Source organism: Hylobates moloch, unplaced genomic scaffold (assembly GCF_009828535.3).
Source record: "Hylobates moloch isolate HMO894 unplaced genomic scaffold, HMol_V3 SCAFFOLD_8, whole genome shotgun sequence".
Classification (NCBI taxonomy): Eukaryota; Metazoa; Chordata; class Mammalia; order Primates; family Hylobatidae; genus Hylobates; species Hylobates moloch.
The window spans coordinates 28,213,110-28,235,910 of record NW_026652283.1 but is presented as its reverse complement, the minus strand read 5'-3'; the positions used below and the strand labels follow the sequence as shown (position 1 = coordinate 28,235,910).

Sequence of the window (22,801 nt, the reverse complement as noted above, 5' to 3'; positions counted from 1 at the left end):
ATTGCATGACTAACTAGAGTGAGCCGTCACATACCCAGTGGTGTGATGGAAATGGAAAATGATCTTAAAAACTGACAAAGTTTTTTGAAACAAGCAGAAGAAATATGTAGGGAATATGTAGGTATAGGACAGTGCATTTAGAGAGGAAAAACATAGTGGTAAACAGTAAGATAAAACATTAGAGATTTAATTGACCACTCATTGTTTCAAACAATATTAAGAGTATAGAGAATAAAGAAATAAGACGACCCAGGGTGCCTTGAAGAGCTTGGTTTTCTCCACTTCCATCGCATCCACCCCGCCCATGAGAATATCATCTTTATAAACTCTGATATGGTTTAACGATGCCAAGAAGCCTTCCTGTGCTCAGGATTTATCTCAGCTGGAGCCAAGACTATGCAGATAGATGGCTTAACAAAGTTCTCTAACTGTATAGTGATTTTTAGTGTAGAAAATGGCCATCAGCTATTCATCTCTACAAAGGGCTGAGCAGCAGAAAATGTATGTTTTTTTTTTTTTTTTTGAGACCAAGTTTTGCTCTTGTTGCCCAGGCTGGAGTGCAATGGCGTGATCTCGGCTCACTGCAACCTCTGCTTCCCGGGTTCAAGAGATTCTCCTGCCTCAGCCTCCCGAGTAGCTGGGATTACAGGCGCCCACCACCATGCCTGGCTAATTTTTGTATTTTTAGTAGAGACGGGGTTTCACCATGTTGGTCAGGCCTTGAACTCTTGACCTCAGGTGATCCACCTGCCTCAGCCTCCCAAAGTGCTGGGATTACAGGTGTGAGCCACCGCACCTGGCCCCAGAAAATGTATTTCAACTGTAGCATGATGGCCATAGATGAGATCAGTGAAATTGTGTTTGCCAGACAGTGGGTTGATTTTTGGGGGGTAGGTTATAGAAACTCCTAAAGTGAGAACTTTTCTTAACTTCATTCTGCTAGAGCAGTTTGTACCAGCATTTCTCAAAATATGTCACAGCATCATACAGACCATTAAGTAAGGTTACTCTAAATAAAGATTCTACAGTTCTGTATTTCACAAGCACTAGGTTTCAAAAAGTTAAACATATTTCTTTACTGGGGGGCTTCACAAAGCCTTTATGTTGCTCTAAGCCTTGTGAGTTTCCAAAAGGGGTGTATCATGAATGGCATTCCTTAAACTTACTTGAATTTGGAACCCCTTTTTAGGGACTTCTTGTGGATAAGTGTTCTTGCAAAGTGCTTTGGGAAGTATCGACTTTGATATACAAAGGTGCCTGGGTCACTGGACCTTGAGAGTTCATTTTTTGGGCAATGTTTAAACATTTCCTTGCTTGCCTTCTTTGTACCTCCAAAAACAACAGCCACCACAGCATCAACAAAAGCATTTTCATATTATTACCTTTTTAGCAATACCACCTGAAAAAGGATTCCTTTGAAACCATTCCTTTTATAGTTTCCAACAAGGCAACAATAACCTAAGACCTTGAAACAAATTATATTTTTCATTCTATGGAGGCTGTAATTAGAAATGTATATATAGATGTTTGATACAACAGTGTCTGTGACTGCTGGGAGTCATGATGGATGAGGGACCCTGCAAGGCCGTTCATGAAATGTTACAGTTTGGGGAGGCAAGTTTCACCTAGAAGAGTTCATTCATTGGTAGATTATTAATAAGTGGCAGTTTCCAAAGCAAGACCCAAGTAGCACCATATATATCTCTCCACATGTATTTTTTCTTTTAACTGAAATAAGTTAAAAACTTGTATCTTCACCTGCTTAACATGATTTAAAAGAAGGCACTCGAGGGAGTTTTCTTGGCCTTCTCTAAGTAGAAAGTGAGATGTGGCTACCTCAGGACGTTGTTACATGCACCTCAGCGGGAACCTTTCATGGAAGGTTCTTACAGGAGAGCTGGAGGACAGAGAAAGGACTTCCTGGAGCTTCCTGAGAAGCCAGTGTGTGACTGCTAAAAAATGGCTGCACTTTTAACAGAACTTCTTCTCAGACTTGCTCTCATTTTTGTATCCCATCTGGTTTTAATTGCCACAGGCCACCAGTATTTACAAAAGAACCTGGCAACTTTAAATGGCCAAATTAGCCCTGTTAGCTTATAACCCAGGACTCTGGCATTTGGTATGAAAAAGTGATTAATTGGAAAGAACATTTATGAATGGCAGCTTCCCTGGCATTGGCTTGAAAATTCTCTCCATTCCAGTCCACCACAGTTCCTTCTGATTTGGGTGACTTTGGCCAGTGAGCCCTATTTTTCTGCCTGTTATAGATGTTGGTCCTCACAATGACAATGTCTTCACTTGGGGAATAATTTATTGCCAAGGCTTGTTGAAGAAACAAGTTTGTTCTTTGTTTCTTTGTCTAAAAGATTTTATTTTCTATTCCCTTGTGAGACTTTTCCAAGAAAAATATAACTCCCAACTAGCGAATATTGGATTAAGTTCTTACTTTTATCTGTATGTCAAGCCTCATATAGATCATGTAAACCTTCTTGTCTTTTATATACACTTGAGATATTTGAACTGTTGTGCTTTGGTGAAAATCAGTCTTTTTATGCATGCATCTCCCATGCTCTGAAATGATGAAGATAGGTGTGTGCCTGTCTGAACTCAGAAAATTACAAGCATTTGATACCATTTCCAAACATAGGGACCTTTGTTTCCATCCTTTGCTACATTTCATTAGTCCATTAAATTCACCCTTTTAAGCCACGGCAGGTAGGCTGTTTGAAAACACAGTTCAAGGTGAAGGAAGAGCATTATTCCATCATGTCAATTATTCGTGTAAAGAGCCTTTTAACCATCTTTGTGGAAACAAAACGATCCATCAGGATTTTATGACCATATGTTTCAGAAGTAGGGATGTGGGTCTTGTCCAATGAGATGTGACATGTTTTGATTATAGAAGATATTTTGATTTTGGATGAGTACATTGACAGATAACAGGAATCAAATCTATCACGAATAGTAATTTCTCTAGAAGTTCAATCATACAAGCAAATCTCATCTTTTTTTCCTCTTTCTTTTACCTCTTAAGAGAAGACTTACTACACTTCTTGTTATATTCATGTGTAGTATCCTTGAAGTAAGCCAAACATATCTCTGTAGTTTGATAAAGTAGGATGGATGATTATCTTTTGGAAGTGCTGCTCTAAAACATTTAGATCTTCATTAGGAGAGTGAAACTGTGTGGACTTTTTTATGGCTCTTTCTCCTTATTAATTTTAGATTATAGAACAAAGGGACTGTCTTCTATATGACAATTCCAAGTGGATAGATGAATCATGTATTTTGGTGAGTGTGACTTGCTTTGTGAAAAAGTAAAACATTTTGTCACTTTCTTAACAGAAAAGAAGTGATCATCCTGCTTTGGAAGACTTTGCCCGAGGGATGTCTTCTTAACAGAAACATTTGAGCTATAGTCATAGGTAGCGGACCACTTCTCCTAGGCATGGATATTTCCTATTTTCCTAGGAACAAAATGGTTTATGAAAATGTATCTGATTTATCCTTTTCCTTTCTTTCTTCCATTTCATCAAAGCTAGATTCATTCGTGGCTTTTTTGCATGTTTAAATCCATCTTGGTTCTTCATTGAATTCTTAGAGAGGGAATAAAATGATTAAGCGCTCCTACCTCTCTTCCGCACTGGGTCCCCTTATTAAGTTAGAGTTCTTGACCTAGGATTCTGTGGCATTACTTGTGCCACAGTCATCTCCATTTTGCCAATCAAAGCTGGATGTGGTAAGCATGATGCTTCAAAGCCCTGACACCTATGCATCTGGCTGTCACTCTCCACCCCCTACTCAGACAGGTTCCCAGCACATGGCTGAGCTTTTGCCCAGATGTTCTCTGTTGGTTCTCACAGGCACCCATCTAGTGCCCCTCAGGCCACGGCCTCCCACTGAAGTCACGGATGTCAGGTGGGGGTCCTAGGTGTACCTCACTCAAGCCCCCCTTTCTCCTGAGTCACTCCATTTGCTTAGATCTCAATGCACATGGACACATATCTCTTAGAGCAGCATCACTCTTCTGAGTTTCCAAATCCATCTGCCTGAGTAAATACTATGACATATATGTTACAAGATTAAGTGATGATTACAGTGTTACATTCCTGGAAAATTCATCATAAACAGTGGAATATTATAGAAAGAAGCTTAGAACAATAACAAGTTAGGAATGTGTGTAGGTTTAAAATTTAGAAGGCTTTGACCCACTTACCTGGATACTTAACTTATTCATTGAACCCCTGTGGTCACTAGAATGTGGATGCTCCTTCACTTTCCTTACTAAGAAGGGCAGTTTCATTACAGTATTTGATTTCATATGTCAAAAGTGATTATTGTCCACCCCTCAAGCTCTCTCAGATATAATATCGACTTACAAGTCAGTAACTAAGATCAGTCAAATAAATTATGTTTTATCCCACTGTGATCAGAGGACATATATATGTCCATTCTTTCAGAGGATGGGTGTCAAGATGAGTGGATAAGGCCAGGTGCGGTGGCTCATGCCTGTAATCCCAGCACTTTGGGAGGCTGAGGCAGGCAGATCACTTGAGGTCAGGAGTTCAAGACCAGCCTGGCCAACATGGTGGAAACTTGTCTCTACTAAAAAAAATACAAAAATTAGTCGGGCATGATGGCACATGTCTGTAATCCCAACTCAGGAGGCTGAGATGGGAGAATTGCTTGAACCCAGGAGGTGGAGGTTGCAGTGAGCCGAGATTGTACCAATGCACTCCAGCCTGGGCGACAGAGCAAGAGCAAGACGCTGTCTCAAAAAAAAATTTTTTTTAAAAAAAGATGAATGGATGAACCATTTCAAACCATTCACACATGCATTCAGAGGACTTGACAAGAAATACATCTTCTGTGCCATAGATCCTGTTGCATCCCTGTAGAGTGTAGAATGCAATCTTGTGCTTGCATTTATCTGGCAAAGTAAACCAATAGCACCCTCTGTTAGAGGTCCTCAGCAGTGTCTCACTTGGCCACCTCCAGTTGCTGGGACATATCTGCCTTCAGTGTGTTTCTGCTATGAAATCAGGTGGTAGAGAAGGCTGAAATTCCTCCCCACACTTGGCACTGACTTTGGATACCAAAGCCACGTGGACTGTGGGAAGAGGACAGGCTTTAGAGTGACTCAGACCTCAGTTTGAAGCCCTTGCTTCTTACTGATTGGATCAACTAAGAGAAGTCTGTCTTGCTCTCTGGCCCTCAATTTCTTCACTTACAAAAATGGGGATAATTATACCTACTTTGTAATATTATCATGAGGTTTCAGTGGGCCCATTGAAGTCAAGTGTCTGGCATATGGTATGTGCTTGAAAGATACTTGTTTTTCCTCCATCCTCTACCACTTGCAACTTACTGGGTGGCTTTTATTGCGCCCCGCCCCCCGCCCCATCTGTGTGAAACACACATATAATAATTGATAAGTTAAACCGGACTTTCGAAGACGTCTTCGCTTACAGCTCTCCTCCATCTCTTTAGTCCTCATCACACTTTTTAAATTCAATACACAGCTTTCTAATGCCTTTTCCATTTTTGTTCAGAACCACAGAAATAAAGTTCATTTCTGACTTTTTCTATGTCATCATAAATTCCTGTAATAGTTGCATTCTAATCAGGAAAATATTTCTTCACCAACATTTTTCTAATTTACTTAATTACCTTATCTCCTCACTAGTGCTTGCTTAAAGTGAATAGAAATTTTTGCACTGGACTGATATTTTTCAATAAAGTGCCTTCTAAAAGGTTTTTGCTTTTATTTTTTAAACATTTAAATACACACTTATGCAGAATATAACTTACATTTCCAAGTAAAGTTAGGAATTAGTTTATTCTCAATTAGAGTAAAGCAATCCGAGAGCTTCATGATTCCTCCTTACTTAACTCTGAAAGGTAATTGCTGTTGTGAGATAAGAAGTTTTAATCTCAGGAACTGGTGTTTGCAAGAAGGATCAGACTGTTGATTAAAAACAAATCAAACAAAAGGCTCTGTGCAAAAAAAAAAAAAAAAAAAATGAAGTTCAGAACCAAAGACCAGAAATCTAAAATGTCAGTTTATAAATCCTCTGATTTTAATCGGCCTTCGGTGCTCTGTTCATTAGTGCATCTGGCAGTGCCTCTTGGCAAAGAAAGTTTGGCATGGGAAAAAGCAATGTTTAAATTGGCTTGGGGAAGACATGAAGTATACAAGTCTACTTTTGTCTCTGAGGGGGTATAATTTCTTCATTCATTTCCCCTTTTAAAAATTTACTCCCTGTGCATTTATGAGTAAATTTTAGAGCTCAAGAAAGTGAGGAAATGGTATCACCAGCCTGAACCAACTCTCTCTAGTGTGGGTTGGCAGCTCTGCTGTTGAGATCCTGAACCTGAGCCATTTTCTGTCCCAACTCAGTGTATCACATTATTTTCAGACAAGAGGAAAAAAATGTAAATGGCACCTTTCCATGTCTACATTTGAGATGTGGGTTGTGCTCATGTCACAGGAGGACTGTCCCTAAACATCTCGCAGTGTGGCCTTGTGACCACTGGGGCCTGAATCAGGGTCCCTTTCACCAAGGTGTGTGGCAGCTGTAACAGCCTCTGAGAATTGGCTTTAACTTTTCTTACTCTTTTTACCCATAAGACTGCCGCAGGATTCCCTTTGTCCCCACATTACTGTCATGGAGCTAAGATTCTAGATCTTGTTTGAGTCATAAGAAGTGGTCTGTTGCATTTAATCATTGTCATAGCGGTAAACGCTCAAAACTTCCTCCTCTCCAGCTACTGAGAAATTGGTTTCAACCCCATTTGCCAGATAACAGAGCTCTCTCAGAGCTTTACTATTTCAATATAACATTTTAAATTTGTTATAGCCTCAGTGGCCTTAAACAGGGTGCCTCACTCAAGGGCTGAAACATAATGGAAAGACTGTGATGTACAGGACCAAGCCAGGGGTGTGCTGGGGCTGGCTCCTAGCAGCTCACACCAGCCCGAGCTCTGATTCTTTCTTGGAGTCTACATTTCTGCCCTGTCCCCACGTTCTCACTCTGCTGGTCAATCCCTCAGAGTCCTGGCAGGAAATACATGGTGCGACAAGTGAGGTGATTGAAGAGAGTTTATGAAAGGACCATTTGCGGTGATGTGGGTAGTAGTAGAGGATCCACGTGTGATGGTGACACCTACTAGATGGCTTGAAGGGGCAGAGGGGGGGAACAGCCACCCAGCACCTGCTGAGAGCTGTCACCATGGAGAGAAATCCAACAGGAGCTGTGCCTGTAGATAGGTGACCCTGGCTACTGCCAGAGTTGGAGGTGGGGGAGGCCATTAACATTTAAATGCAAGCAGACACAGCAGTGAAGGCCAGGTAGGCAACAGGGCAGCTTAGGGCTTAGTGTAGCTTCCCAGAGAGAGTGAGATAAAGTGTCTTCCCAGAGACATTTGTGCAGAGCTCAGGCAGAATCCAGTTGCCCAAAACAGTCAGGCACTTTCTGTTCCTCTAGCTTTGCGTGGCCCATGCTGGTCTTGAAAGCGTTCTTCTTGGCTTCTGAGTTAGAATGTTGAAGATGAAGTCAGTTCTCCATCCATCAGATGCAGTCTGTATTATCTTCAACTTTGATAGCCTCACTAAACATAAGGGCTTTTGTGGATTCAAAGTTCACAATATTTTAAATAAACCTGAGACCTGGATTTGCTCAAGTGAAGGCTGACAGTTACATTTCCTGTAGATAGCAGTAGGGGTGTTGTGCCAGGAATCTAGATAAATTTAAACATTCATTGGTGACTACCATCAAGGAATCTGTAGTCTAACAGAGGAAGTAGACCCAAAAACATATAAAAAGGAGAGCCTAATAAGTATTCAGCCATACTAGCTGTCAGCCTGGCAAATGCCTTAACCCCAGGGCTGAAGAGGGGAGCTTTACTGTCATCAGCTTTCCCATGGATTGATAAATTGGAGGCAAACAGCTAGATCCTAGGGCTGCCAAATAAATCCTTAGGATTGAAATATAGCTGTGCAATACTTAGAATCACGTGAACACACTTGTACCCTAAATGCAATGTACCATTTCTCTGAAACTTGTTTAGAGGCGAGAAAAAAAATAGTAATGATGACAATAATTACTATAATAAACCTATTTTCCACCTCTCTGGAAGGGAACGGCCTGCAATGTGTATCATCTGTGTTGAATTGGGCAGGAAGGAACCCTGTTTTTATTAACACCCACACACTGCTGGCCAGAGTGCATACACGTGTATCAAAGTGTGTGTGTGTGTGCACACGCACGCACACGTGTGTCTTTATCTGTGAAATGCACTTTGAAAGATGAACTGAAAGTATGAAAGAGGAGGGGATAAACCAGAAGCTACTAGGCTAGACGGGTTCAGGAGCTGGATTTCCTCTGAGGCAATTTATGGCTCTGAGAAAAGCCCCGCTCTTCCCTTAGCTGCTTGGCCTGTTGTGCATTTGTGCCGATGGTGACTGAGCGACCCTCTCAGCACCCTCGTCTGTCTGGGTGTTAAGACAGGATTTTCACCTCTTCGCAGCTCAGAGGGATGCTTCTCTCTCTTCTTCCCAGCCAGAAAAGAAAAATCAAAACTAACACCTATAATAGCGAATCTATCACACATTTTTCCTACAGATATAACAGGTATATAGGTATGAATTCCTTTTCTTTTGTCTAGTTGACCACTAAATTAAAGCTCAGAGAAGTAAATTATTTTGTCTGAAGTTGCAGTTAATCAAATGTCATGTATTATAATGGCTGTATTATTAGCAGTCTTAATACTCATATCTCTTCTCTCCCTAGTATCTTTGGGAATAAGTGAATTTCCATTCGTGCTTTGTCCAAAAATGAATGCCCATGTGCACTTTGGAAAATACCATGAATTTCCTCTTTTTTCTCCTCATATTTTGTTAGGGTATTATCTGAATCTACTAGGCTAAAAGAAGCTATAAATTATTTAGCCAATTTTGTCACATCAGTGATCCAAGTGATACAGAATCGGGTTGCCTCCCAGTCTGTCTCATTCTAGAAAATTTAGCCATGTCCATGATGCACTTTTTTTCCCAACTTTACAACTCTCTGCTTGGCAGATGGAGGTGTTACTCAAAAGTATGTTGTTCTTGAATATTTTTCATCTCTCTTGACCGAATGGAGATGAGGAAAGACAAAGAGTATTGTCATCCATTTAATTTGAAAATAGAAATTTTTTCATGAGTATTAATTTTCTCAAAATGAAATAAAATAATGAAACTTTATTGAGTTTGGGCACTACACCACTGTCTTCCATTTCCTATTTTAAAAACAGCCTGATCATTGTTCTGTTTATACCTGCACTCTTAATTCTTAATTCTTAGGATGGATTACTAGGGTGTATTACATTCTCTTTAGAAACTTCTTTGGGAAGACATGTGAATAATTCTGTAAAAAGTATTTTAGCTTTCGAAGCATCAAAAGAAGTAATCAACTATCTCTCTAAAAGTGCACCTATAAAAAGGGAATAGCAACATACTACCCAATAATAAGCTCAGAGTAAATGAGGAACATTTGACAAGACACTCTTTCTTTGGGATCCGTTTTCAATTATAAGAAGAAATACTTGCTCTTGATATACAGGATTCTTGTGAAGAGTTTTTTAAATTATGTACTTTAAGGTAATGCTTATATAGTAGTGTTGGTGGGAATGCAAATTAGTTCAGCCACTGCAGAAATAAGTTTGGAGATTTTTCATTGAATTAAAAATAGAACTACCATTCAACCCAGCAATCCCACTACTGGGTGTATGCCCAAAGGAAAATCATTCTACCAAAAAGATGCCTGCACTTAAGTGTTTATCACAGCACTTTTCACACTAGCAGAGACATGGAATCACCTAGATGCTCATCAACAGTGGATTGGATAAGGAAATTGTAGTACATATACACCGTGAAATACTAAGCAGCCATAAAAAAGAACAAAATCATGTCTTTTGCTGCAACATGGAGGCCGTTAAAGGCCATTATCCTGAGCGAATTAACACAGAAACAGAAAACCAAATACCACATATTCTCACTTATAAGTGGGAGCTAAACCTTAGGTACACACAGACATAAAGATGGGAACAATAGACATTGGAGACTCCGAAAGGAGGGAGGGGAAAGGGAGGCAAGGGCTGGAAAACTTCCTACTGGGTACGATTTTCACTCTCTGGGTGACAGAAACAATAGAAGCCCAAGTCTCAGCATCACACAATATACCCTTGTAGTACACCTGCACATGTACCCCAAATTGAAAATAAAAATTTAAATTTAAACAAATAAATAAACTATACATTTTAAATTCTCAAATCGAAATGTACTTTCTAAACCCTAAGTATAGTCTAAATTAAAAAGATAGCTTGCAGCTTTTAAATAAAACGAATTTGTTCTTTTTTTTTTTTTACCCTTTTTGGTCAGTTTTGGTAGATCATGAGTTGAAGGCTTGTTACATAATCTATTTTTTTCTTCCTTTAAATTCTGGTTCCTTTAGGTCAAAATGAGATCATTACTTATAGACCCATTAATTATTTAAGGGCAACTGTCCAAATCTTATGGAATCACTCTCAGAAGTTATATTACCCTATATGTTTTAGTCCGTAAAACAAAGATTTTAATAACATCAAGGTGACAAGTATCCCAAGATGTTTAAAATCGTTATACTTTGTATAGTTAAGGTATTGGTAGCTTTTATTAGGGAGTTTTATTTATATTTATGAAATTCTTTTACTTATTCTTTTCCAATTATTAAAAGTAATAGACTTTAAAATGTTTAAAGGAAACATTAAAAGTTGAAATATGGACAGTCTATTTGGTTTTTTTCTTAAACTTAAAAAATACATATTCTCCAGTACATTAAGGTCTGTTTTAAATATAACTCTCTTCAAATATGTCTATACCATAAATACACATGGAAATACAAATGAGTTTTTACAATGTCCTTGTAACATATTATCAGTAATAAACAGAAGTTTTTTTCTGTTAATTATAAGTGACAGAAAGATCTTTGCAAATAAAGATATATAATAACAGAGGAGGTTCTTTGTCAATTTAATGAATTATTATAACGATTTTTTATTCAAAAAAATCAATGGAGTAAATCCTCGCTTGCCAGCCTAATTTGAGAGGTGTGAAGGTACGCTTCAATTCAAACGATTCTCTCTCCATTGGCGTCCCAAATTTTATCATTAGTATTTGATTTTCTTGATATTAAACTTTGCTTCTCCTGGTGAATTTTTTAAAGAAAATACTTTATATTTTGGGAAGACATAATTCTCTGCAGTGCCTTACTGCATTTGATTTTAGCCAGTTGCTTTGCTCTTTGCGAATGGGGTGTCTGGAAAGACAGGGATTCTGAACGGAGCCAGAATCAAGAAGCAGGGTTGCTGTAAAGCCAGCCCTAAACAACAAGTAGCAGTCACTGACTGTATTGGGCCAATATCCATGTTTCTGGGTGGCAAATGTGTGTCGGGGTACATGTGTGTGTTTTGATATGCCAGCCATTTTAGCCTGTCAGGTTTCTCTGTTTAATTCAGCACGCCAGTCAAAAGGTTTATGTTGGTCTAATTTATTCATTTCTTCATTGAGAACCTGAAAATGAAGGAGATGGTTAAATGCTGCCTGAAGTGGAATTCAACAGAAGTTAATGTATCCTTCACTATTGTGTGTTTCAGAGACTGGAGCACAAGGAGGTTTTAGTCGGCTTGTTGTTCCTGGTGTTCCCGTTCATTCCAGCCAGCAACCTCTTCTTCAGGGTGGGTTTTGTGGTTGCGGAGAGAGTCCTTTACATGCCTAGGTAACTATTGCACGTGACTTCCTCCTACAAGACCTGCCCTCTGTCACCAGCATTGATAGTTCCAGAGAGATAGTCTTTTGTGTGTAGACCATTAGATCCTCATGGGACGAGGGATGTTATTACTTCAGCTTTAAAAACAGCCACACAGAAGGTTGGATGAGAGCAAATGTCCACACATGTACTCTTGTTTACAGTGGTTTACCTTCAGTTGCAAACTTTATAGTTTAAATGTGAAATATGGACTTGAGTATATTCAGGATTTTAGTAGTAATCATTTACCACTACATCTATGTCTAAATGTTTGTTATTAAACAGAATTATAATACTTTTCTAGAAATGTTTTTTGACTTGCGTGAAAGTATTATGTTCAGTAGCATGATTGTAATTAACTTCTTTCTTTCATTCTTTTTTCTTCAATTTAAAAATGGAAGCAATCTCAAGAAAATTTGTCCTTGGGAAAAGAACAATGATTTAAAAACTAGAAAAGACATTCAAATATGTGTGATTACATAATGCCACTTAGCTCTGAATGTTTGAGCTGTGCTGAAGCTTGTCTGTTCTCTTGTCTTATTCCAATGTCATTGTTCCAAGGCCACTTTTCCTTTCAGAGGCTTGAAAATGTCACTGAATCAGGAGACCAAGTCTTGGTTCTGCCATTTATTGGTTGACTGACCTTGAACAAGACACAAAGCTTTTTTTGCCCCCCAGATTTTCTCATTTTTACAATAGAGATTTTAGTAAACTCGCTAAAATTAACATTTTGGATTATGATACTGCCTTTTAGGAAAGTTCATTCTTCTTGTATAAGTAGGAACTTTCCTAAAAGGCAGTATCATAAACCAAAATGTTATGAGGAAATAAGTATTTTTTATTTATGATATTGTACTAGAAATTTTAAAACATGTATAATTAGAAATAAATTTCATAATCTTTGATTCCTTCAAACCAAATACCTAACAGCTTTCTTAACACTTTGCAGCATGTGGTTTTGACTCGGTTAATGGGAAAGCAGCCCTTAATTGTTTACTGTGTCTTCAGCTCAGTTTGAGAAGGAGATGAGTGCTTGAGAAATACTATTCAATAAGGACAGAAATACAACACAATTCTTTATATTCCACATGGTTTAAGATAACAGTCTTTTGAAGGCTTGCCAATAATAAGGAATACACCTGTAGTACAGAAGGCCAAAAAGTGGCATCGATCTGTGTTCTAGAAATGTTTTTGCTTAGACCAGTTGAATATATCTTAGCTTTTCTTTGTAGTACTGATGATTCCAATGGAATCATTCTTCATTTGATAGATATTCATAGAACCCCTCTGCCATAAATGCTGTACTAAAATCTAATGCTACACAAGTAAGTGAATCTCAGTGTCTGCCCTCAAAGAGTTAACTGCCAATTAACAAAATGGAATCTCTCATATTAAGCGTTTAATAGGTCCTAATATTTTATAAATACTATTGTATTCGTTAATGCTATTTTATCATTAATTGCGTCAAAACATTTATTGCATTTTTATTATATTTCAGTCACTATTATAAACATGTTATATTCTTTACGTCAAGTAATTCACACTGTAGTAGTGGGTCACAGCCTGCCCCTGAAGTCAGAGGGCCTGCATTCAAACTCTGGCTTAAACATGATCGGGATTCCTCTAAGCTTGTTTTCTCATCTGCATAAAATGGGAATAGTAATAGCACCCAACTCAATGACATATTGTGATCATTAAATGAAAATGTTATAGGGCCGGGCGCAATGGCTCATGCCCCAGCACTTTGGGAGGCTGATGCATGTATATCACTTGAACCCAGGAGTTTGAGGCCAGCCTGGGCAACATGGTGAGACCCTGTCTCTACAAAAAATAACAAAAAATTAGCCAGACGTTGTGGGATGCACTTGTGGTCCCAGCTACTCAGGAGACTAAGGTGGGGGATCTCTTGAGCCCGGAAGGTTGAGGATGCAGTGAACCATGATCGTGCCCCTGCACTCCAGCCTGGGTGACAGAACCAGACCCTGTCTCAGAAAAAAATAAATTTAAAAACATGAGATGCCAGGCGCGGTGGCTCATGCCTGTAATCTCAGGACTTTGGGAAGCCGAGGCGGGCAGATCACGAGGTCAGGAGATTGGAACCACTCTGGCTAACACAGTGAAACCCCATCTTTACTAAAAATACAAAAATTAGCCAGGCGTGGTGGCGGGCGCCTATAGTCCTAGCTACTCTGGAGGCTGAGGAAGGAGAATGGTGTGAACCCAGGAGACGGAGCTTGCAGTGAGCTGAGATCGTGCCACTGCACTCCAGCCTGGGAGACTGCAAGACTCCGTCTAAAAAAAAAAAAAAAAAATTATATATAAAACTTAGAAAGTGTTTTGCATTATATATGGTCAATAAATACTGAGTATTTTTATTGTTGATATCAGTTCCCTGAGGTAGCTGATAACATTATTGCCATTTTACAAAAATAAAACCTGGGCTCTGAGAGATTAGTTAACTTGCCCCAGGCGGTATAGCTGGTGAGTGGCAGAGCTGGAACACACATCCCTGTCTACTACAGATCTCTTACCTTCTAGACTATATTGCTTCCCTGATAGGAACATCTTAGTATTCTTCTCGATTACAAAATAAGAAGAAAATCTAAACACAGTAACAGACTTTCGGCTCAACTCACGTGGTGATCAAGCTTCTAAGAGCCCTAGTATCTAGTTCTTCAGGAGCTGAGGGTTCTGGGTGACAAGGATTTGTAAGCTCAGCCAATTTGTGAGGAAATAAAGGCAGAGTGAAGGGCTGGAATTTTTAACTAGACATTTAAATTTGATTCTTCTGGAAGAGACCTTAGGTAAATGTTACAGAAGCTCATAGTATTGTTGCCCACCCTTTGTGGGGTATCTTATTGTAAGGGGTTCCTCTTGCCCGGGCAGGTGTATCCTCCAACCCCCAGAATCATGCCAGCTCCAGCTCTTCCCAGGCTGCTGTATCTTAAATAGACCTTTCTATGACTCCAGTTTATTTTTTCCTGGGAATAAAAATGCCCTTTTTCCTCTAGGAATAAGCTGATTTGGGTTAAAATAAAAGTGCTGAAAAGAAAGCATTGATATTACCAACAGCAAGTGCCTGTCTCACGGAACCAATCTCGGTTTTGCTTCATTTGCCAAATTCGGTAAAGAGGCACCCAAAATAAATTTCAGTAAACCAGTTTTCATTAAAAAGATGACTGTCCTTTTCTTTCCAAGTTCCTCCATCTATGCCTTGCAGCATTGTCACTAAGTCATCTTTTTCTGAGTGTTTCTCTTTACTGCTTAGTGAATTCCTGGACTAATACATACGGTCACCGTCCCAGCCAGGCTACTTTCCCCCTCCAGAGATGCCGTCTCAGCAGATGCCAGAGCCACCTGAGCAGAGGGTGGAGGTGCTTTCCTGCCCCTTAGAGGTGGTCTGGGGGCTGATGAAAGGGTCAGGTCACTCAGCCAGGTTTACAGTCCTGACCTCATTTGAGAGTTTAACTTGGATTTCGGGAGAATGACACAGGAGGAATCTTAGGAATATTTGAATGGGATGCTGTACCTCTAATGAATCCATCTTTCTTCACAGTCATTATTGTAACTAAAACTGCAAGGGAGCTGTGTTCCTTTTGGCCCTGGATTCCACTGGTATATAAAATTGTGCAATTGAGGTGGTCCAGGATGAGTTGGAAATTAAAGTCTGGGTAAGGAAACTTCTGCGTTGTGGCTTTAGAGAGTCTCTGATGACTTCATCAAAGCCATTTTATAAATATTGACAGTTTTCTTTGAAAATGGGGGACTAGGAAAAGATTTTACCTACCAGTGATGAGCTGCCCCTGTCTCAATGGAGAATAGCAAACAGTTGAGCTAAGTGTTTCTGAAATCTTCCCCAGAGCCACGGAGGATTTTGCAGATGCTGTAGGCATCCCGTGGATGTGTCAGAGCACTGGATAATGCCTGTTCCATTTAATAAACCTACATATAGGTGTTGAGAATGGTAAGAACATGTTCGAAATGTTTTTTTTTTTTTTTTAACCCAGGAATCATATCTTCATGAATCTCCTTCCATCCTGACCTTGACAAGAAACAGCCATTTTCCACAGCATTAGTATCCAGGCTCTTTTGAGGAAAAAAAAAAAAAATTATACACACGCACACACACACACACACACACACACACATATATACACATATATATATGGTGTAATCAATGACATCCTGAAAATACAGATCATCACTTTTATGCAAAAGCTCTGTGTTGTCTCAGAAACTTTAGTGAACAATAGGAAAATGAAGTCAAAGGCTCAATTGGTAATCTTTCTGAAGAAGGTGAACTTTCTACTCATCAGATGTTTGTTTCAAGCTATTATGAAGCCAAATCCTAGCTTTAGATGCTCACGCATGAATTTCACAGAAGTCATGTCCAGCCTCACTGAAGCCCGCGTGAGTCCCTTCGATCCCAGGGGGGCTGATTTGGCCGTTTTACAAGAAAAGTGCAGAATGAATCAGACCAACAGTGCTCTCTCATCCTCCGTCTTTATGCTTAACAATGAACTAGCCACTTAAATCTTGTGGCTTCCGTTCCTCCATCTCAACCCAGAAGAGGTCTGAAATATCACCTTCCTCTCATTTGCACTTTGAAATCTGTGGATAAAAGGGACAGAAATAGGCTATCTGCTTAGCATTGCATTGCTTCAGGGTCAGAGTTTACCACCAAAAGAAATTGGAATGATCTTTTCTTCTGGTGACAAAGCCAGTTTTGCAGATCTCCTTTTTGAACAGGCAAGAGAGTTTGGGGCTGAAATCATTCTTTTATAGAAATTTTGATCTTTTATTTTTTCCCAACAGAAGCATATAATTTTATGCCTTTTTTGTGTTTTATAAAAACCACATTAAATTGCTACAATGAACTAAAATTTCTTAGAATTGATGAAGCAGAAGTAGTTGATGATAGCTCTCAAGTAAAGTTACAGAAAGTGACTGAATATTCATTCACATGCCAGATTAAGGATGATTTATTCACTTCAGTGCCAAAGAGCAAATTCCTGTGCTACTTTAGGAAGACTTGAATGAGTAGAGAGAGCAAAAGAATGGGAATAAGTGAGGGCAGTAACAATATTTTGGGATACAACCAATCAAGAATGACTGAGAAGGAAATAAAAGGCATTCACATTGGAAAGGAAGCAGTTAAAATGTCCTTGTTTGCAGACAACATTAAAGTTATATACATAGGAAACCCTGAAAACTCCACCGAAAAACAGAACTAATAAATGAATTCATTAACATTGCAGGATACAAAATTAACTGACAAAAATCAGTAGCTATTCTATACATTAACAGCAAACTGTCTACAAAAGAAAACAATCCCATTTGCAATAGCTACAAAAAAAAAAAATACTTAGGAATAAATTTCACCAAGGAAGTAAAAGATCTCTACACTGAAAGCTATAAAACATCAATGAATGAAATGGAAGAAATAAAATTCAATGAAAAAATTCAGTGAGAAATGGAACTTTTTTGAGAAATAAAATTCAATGAAAGAAAAAATTGGAAAGATATCCTGTGTTCATGGATTGGAATAATCAATATTGTTAAAATGCCCAGAGTGATCTATAGATTCAGTGCGTTCTTTATCAGAATGCCGTCTTGAAATCATACCTCTCAATTCAAAATGGAATTTTCAGTCTAACATGGATTGCTATTGAAACAATTCTGTAGGATTTATTTCTCAACATGCAAAAGGAGAAAAATTACCTCTGAAGTTACACTGCCTCTGTTACCTGATTTTGGGGATCCCTTCTCATGATCCATCTGTGTATTTGTATGCTTCTTTGGAGTTGCTAGAAGAGAGTGAGTCTGTTTTGCCAAATATTAATATCAGCAAAGAAATCACAGAAACTTGCTTTCGCAAATCTAATAGGAAGAAAGCTGAACTAGGACTCCACACAGCCCCTATCTGTCGCCCACTGGCTAGCCGTCTTGAAAGAATCATTGAATAGGGTCAGGTTACTGTTTTTCTATTTGTAAAACCAGAATGTTGGCCTTGCTCTGTAGTTCCCAAATGCTGGTTTTCACTAGTTTGGAGATAAACTATGGGGTGAAAGGAGAAAGAAAGACAATGTGGTGAATTTTGCATAAAGTTAAACCTATGCAGTTTTATAAAACTATGAAATTTTATCTTTCCTATATTTCTGGTATTCTTGTCATGATGATAAGAGCAGCAGGAGGTAGATGACCCTGCATCAGTTCCTTCTCCCCCATTCACCCCCATTTTGTGGGTGGAAATTTTACTGGTTTTAGAAATAGAACATTTTTATAACCCCTCTGCTACATGATCTCTAAGGTCCCTTGCCACTCCAAATTTTAACTGTTTTGTGATTCAGCATAGCTCTGTAAAAAGGGTGCTTTTTTCCTCCTAAACTTTAAGCTTTGTGCACTGCTTTTTTTTTTTTTTTTTTTTTCCACATTTTATGGCATGTCTGCCTGTGTCTAGTCAGATTCAGTAAGATGGGCCAGTGGAGAAGGGAAGACGTGTGCCCCGAGGTGAGGCAGGAAAGGGAGGAAGTCCATCTGCCATGGGACAAGCTCTCTGCAGGGCCCGACAGTGTCCCTATAAAGTGGTCAGGAAGCCTTGGTGTGGAGCCTCCATTGCCTCCACTGTGAGGCTGTGAGCTGTCCTCATAAGCAGCAGGAACAGGTGATGCTTAGACGTTCACATGGACTGGCCAGGCATGGTGGCTCACACCTGTCATCCTAGCATTTTGGGAGGCCGAGGTGGGACAATTGCTTGAGTTCAGGAGTTCAAGACCAGCCTTAGCAATATAGTGATACCTCATCTGAAAAAACTAAAAAAAAGAAGAAAAAGAAAAGAAAAGTTCACATGGACAAGCAGCCCCTAGGAATGTCAGGAGGAAATGAGGCCCTGGCCACTGAGAAGGGCGACACGAAAAATGGCAGATGGCTGTCTTCAAGAGATAATACTGCGGATGACTTACCAAAAGAGGCAGCAGTCCCTGAAAACAGGTTAGATATTAGCCTGTACACACAAAGTCATGAGGTGAGACTTGGGAACTGAGCTGAAGCCTAATATCTAAGCAGGGGCCTCAGATCACGGTCAGACTGCCCCAGAGGGTGAGTGGTGCTGAGTCTTTTGTCTAAAGCCATGACTGGTAAGGATGGGACAAAGCTGACCCACAAATAACAAGTCACTTTAGATTTTGTTGAGGCCAAATCACAAGAATAGTAGAAAGCCCGGGAGCCAGGCAGAGCCAAATATTCAGTCTTTTTGTTTTATGCCTTCATTCTTTGTTTGAAATTCTCATCGTACAATGCAGTAGAGGGGCAGGAAAAGCAACGTAGGCTTGTCAATGAGCCACTCAACTCAAAACTTAGGAGAAAGGTTGATGCACAGTTTTCAGTTAACAGCTCAATGCACCAGCTTTGTGAGGATGTGTATGCTTATGCATCAGTAGACATACGTGTTGGCTAAATAACCCAAGTCCACTCAATTATTCTTCAGTTTCAGGCATGAATCCATTTTTTTATGCATTTTTATTATGGTCATCTTAAAACAACATGATTCTCTTTTCATAGCAGGAGTGATGAAAGGTGAGGGAGAAAGCCTGTGCATTTTTACACTAGGGAAAAATGACTTGAGATCACTATGTGATCTGAAGACAAAGAATGAAATAAAACTTAATGATACCATTGGAAGGGAATCTGTGGCAAAATCCAAAGTTTGGGTAATGAAAGTAAAGAAGTCAGCCCGGCACGGTGGCTCACACCTGTAATCCCAGCACTTTGGGAGGCCGACGGGGGTGGACCACTTGAGGTCAGGAGTTCAAGACCAGCCTGGCCAGGTGAAACCCTGTCTCTACTAAAAGTACAAAAATTATCCAGGTGTGGTGGCGCATGCCTGTAATCCCAGCTACTTGGGAGGTTGGGGCAGGAAAAGTGCTTGAACTCAGGAGATGGAGGTTGCAGTGAGCTGAGATGATGCCACTGCACTCCAGCCTGGGCAACAGAGTGAGACTCCATCTCAAAAACAAACAAACAAACAACAACAACAACAAAACAGAAAAGTAAACTAAAGAAGTCCTTTTTTAATCTCAGTGAAGGATTCTAACATTCTTAAATATGGTATCTTCCATGTTACTCACCACAATGTAAAAGAAAACTGAGTCTGTCAAGCTTTCCTGTTTTCCTCTCATGCTATTCCTTCCCATGTCTTCAGTCCTCAGTGGGACAAAGCCTTAGTGTCCAGCAGTCAAAGACTCTGCTGGTTTATTAACCTACAAAGGGGTTCAAAAGTTGATTAAAGTTCTACTTCAGAATACTATGGGATAAGACTAGAAAGATTTTAACTTGAATGTGTTTGTGCCTTTGCTCTTGCTGTGCCAGCATGAACTGCTCCATCTAGCCCTTTGGGACCTGAAGGCAGAAGAGGATGTGAGAGCTAGGAGTTAAGTCTCATCCAGAGAGGGCTGCTCTTGAGGGCAGTGCCCAGGAAGGGAGGGACCTGGGACTGCACCAGACTGGTGGTCAATCATCAAGGACTCTGGGGCAGTGCTATGGGAAGGCCATGACCAGGAAGGGAAGTAGAAGGACTTTGCTGAGGGATTCTACCAAATGTTTGATAAAAGCAGAGATTGTAGATCACTGACCAATACAATATTAGAACAGAGGAATGGCTAGAATGAAGTGAGCAGAGAGTAGGTCAAGGTGCCTGTGGGCTGGAGATCCGCTGGCCAATGTGTTGTGCTCAATCAGTTGTGCTTGGCACAAAGTGCAGAGAAGTTTGAACAGTTAATTTTTGGACTGGAATTCTGCCCTTAATATTACAAAACTCTGTTAGTTATAAAAGATGAATGTTTGTGTCTGTTAAGCCCTAAGTGGTGAATAGCAGATGTCTTGGAAATCAGGATTTGAAAGTAAAATTTAGTATAAAGTATAATTTAGATTCAGATGAGACTGAATACCATAATACAAGTGAGAAATGTAAGCTATGCCAGGTAACTAATTGCAAGTCATGATTTCAATCTACCCTATGCAAATGAGATTGGGTGAATCAAAGTCAAAGGAAATCAAAGAGACATAAATATAGGCCTCTCCTTTTTCTTCCTTCCCTTTCTTCCTCCTTTGGTGCTTCAAACCTCTTCATTTCTTTTCTAACCTCGTGTGCTCAAAAGTGAGCAGCTCAAAAGTGAACAACCCTAGCACTTAGCAAGTTAGCATTCTGCAATGCCATGTTGAAGGGGGTTGTGAAATGTGCCTCTGTGGATGGAAGAGAGAGACTCAATTGCAGATGCTACACACCCAGTGCCCTACAAAGTGGGCCGTGACTTTGCAGCGAGGATGTGGGTGGACCTAAGTGTTGCCATTTCAGCCTCTTGTTCATCAAGCTCCTTTGTTGTTATTGGTGAATTTCTTTCTTTCCTTTTCTCTTAGAGAATACATCTCAAACCAGGGACTCCTTATGCAGATTTTAGTAATCTTAACAAATCCTCCTTACTCTTCGAGCAACCTTCTTTGTCTTGTTTTCATTAGGATTGGGACCACCATTTTGTTTGCCTGTGTTTTCTCATAATACCCAGCATGATAGATGTTGGTTGCAAAAAGAATTGTAGGGAATTAAAGAATGATGGACACATTATCAGGCCTATGCCTATGCAGTCAGGTCTGTATTGATTCATGGGACTAGAAGAGAGGACAGCAACAAATAGTGGATTACCCAGTATGCCTTTGCTTCCAAAGTGAAGTTGCTGGACTCTCGAATATAGTAGTTTGTGGAAGAAGAAATAATAGAACTCACATTCTCAAGGTGAGTATGCTGTAGAAGGGTAGAGAAGGTGGTTTTCCTAATTTTTTGGAGGCAGTTTTAGAGTCACTCAGCTTTGACCAAAGGTCTTCCAAGCCGTGATGGGAAATTTATTAATAATTGAGACCACGCGAACCAGGCTGGGGTGAAGGAAGCCAGTCCTGGAGTAAAGGCACCATCAAGGGGAAACAGCCAGGCCCTGAATACGGACAGTTCTGGTGATAAACAGTCGTGGGTCTTATTATCTTCAAGGTCAACTTGGATTGATTGATTTTTAAGTTCACCTTTGTTTCCATGTTAGTTTCTGATACCTTCAACCACAATGGTTCAGCTACGCTTATGAAGCGGCCCCTGCTATGTTTCATTTGCTTAGGGTTCAGAAATGAATAAAATATTATTCTATCCTAAAAAGAACCTGCTTGAACTTCCAAACAGTTAATAATTTTATTTCTTATCAGGGTTGAATGCAAAAGCTTCCTCATTATGTATTAATTCACCAAAGAGATTATAGTTTACATTATCTTCATTTTCACAGAAGTGTACATTGCAGAGTAGAGAGAGGTTTGAAATGATAGTAAGGGAGGATTTGCTTAAGTGCTTGTTTGTGTCCCTGATGTGTGAATGAACATTAACATAAACATGTGACTACAATAGTTCACATACTACCAGTGTATCTTACCTCCTGCAATATCTGCTCTATAAAAATGATATTTGAATCAAACCTTTTTGAAGCAAATAATAGCGCACAAGGAAATTTGCTCTTAAAAAACTTATAATGAAATTAGATATTTTGGGTCAATCTGGACTTTGATAAACTGAATTTTCTTGAGGCATTATTTACAGATCTAATCACATATTTTATTAATGTGTAACTGGTAGAGTAGTATACTGAAAGCACACATAAACACAACAACACTGCATTTGATACCTTTAACTTCACCTTTAGTTTACAGAACATGTTCACATACATTATTTCATTTATTCCACGCAACAATTCTTTGATGTGGGTTTGGCAGGAAATATTGAGCCCTTGTCATATAAATCACAAAGGCTCCATGAGAGATTGTCCTGTGCCCAGAGAACTCACGAATGGCAGAGAAGAACCCAGCTCAACCAGGGAAGAGCCCAGCTCAACCAGAGAAGAACCCAGCTCAACCAGAGAAGAACCCAGCTCAACCAGAGAAGGGCCCAG

At 39.6% G+C, this 22,801-nt stretch overlaps 1 protein-coding gene across 8 annotated transcripts in view; it reads left to right on the top strand.

Annotated features, from left to right (window-relative positions):
* The window catches only part of TMTC1 (transmembrane O-mannosyltransferase targeting cadherins 1), a 282,068-nt gene that overhangs the window by 167,540 nt on the left and 91,727 nt on the right, over window positions 1–22,801 (top strand). For all 8 annotated transcript variants that reach the window (XM_032159935.2, XM_032159934.2, XM_058442439.1 and 5 more), the window contains one exon: window positions 11,674–11,795. In XM_032159935.2, coding sequence (XP_032015826.1) covers window positions 11,674–11,795 — 122 coding nt within the window. The remainder of the gene's footprint in view (window positions 1–11,673; window positions 11,796–22,801) is intronic.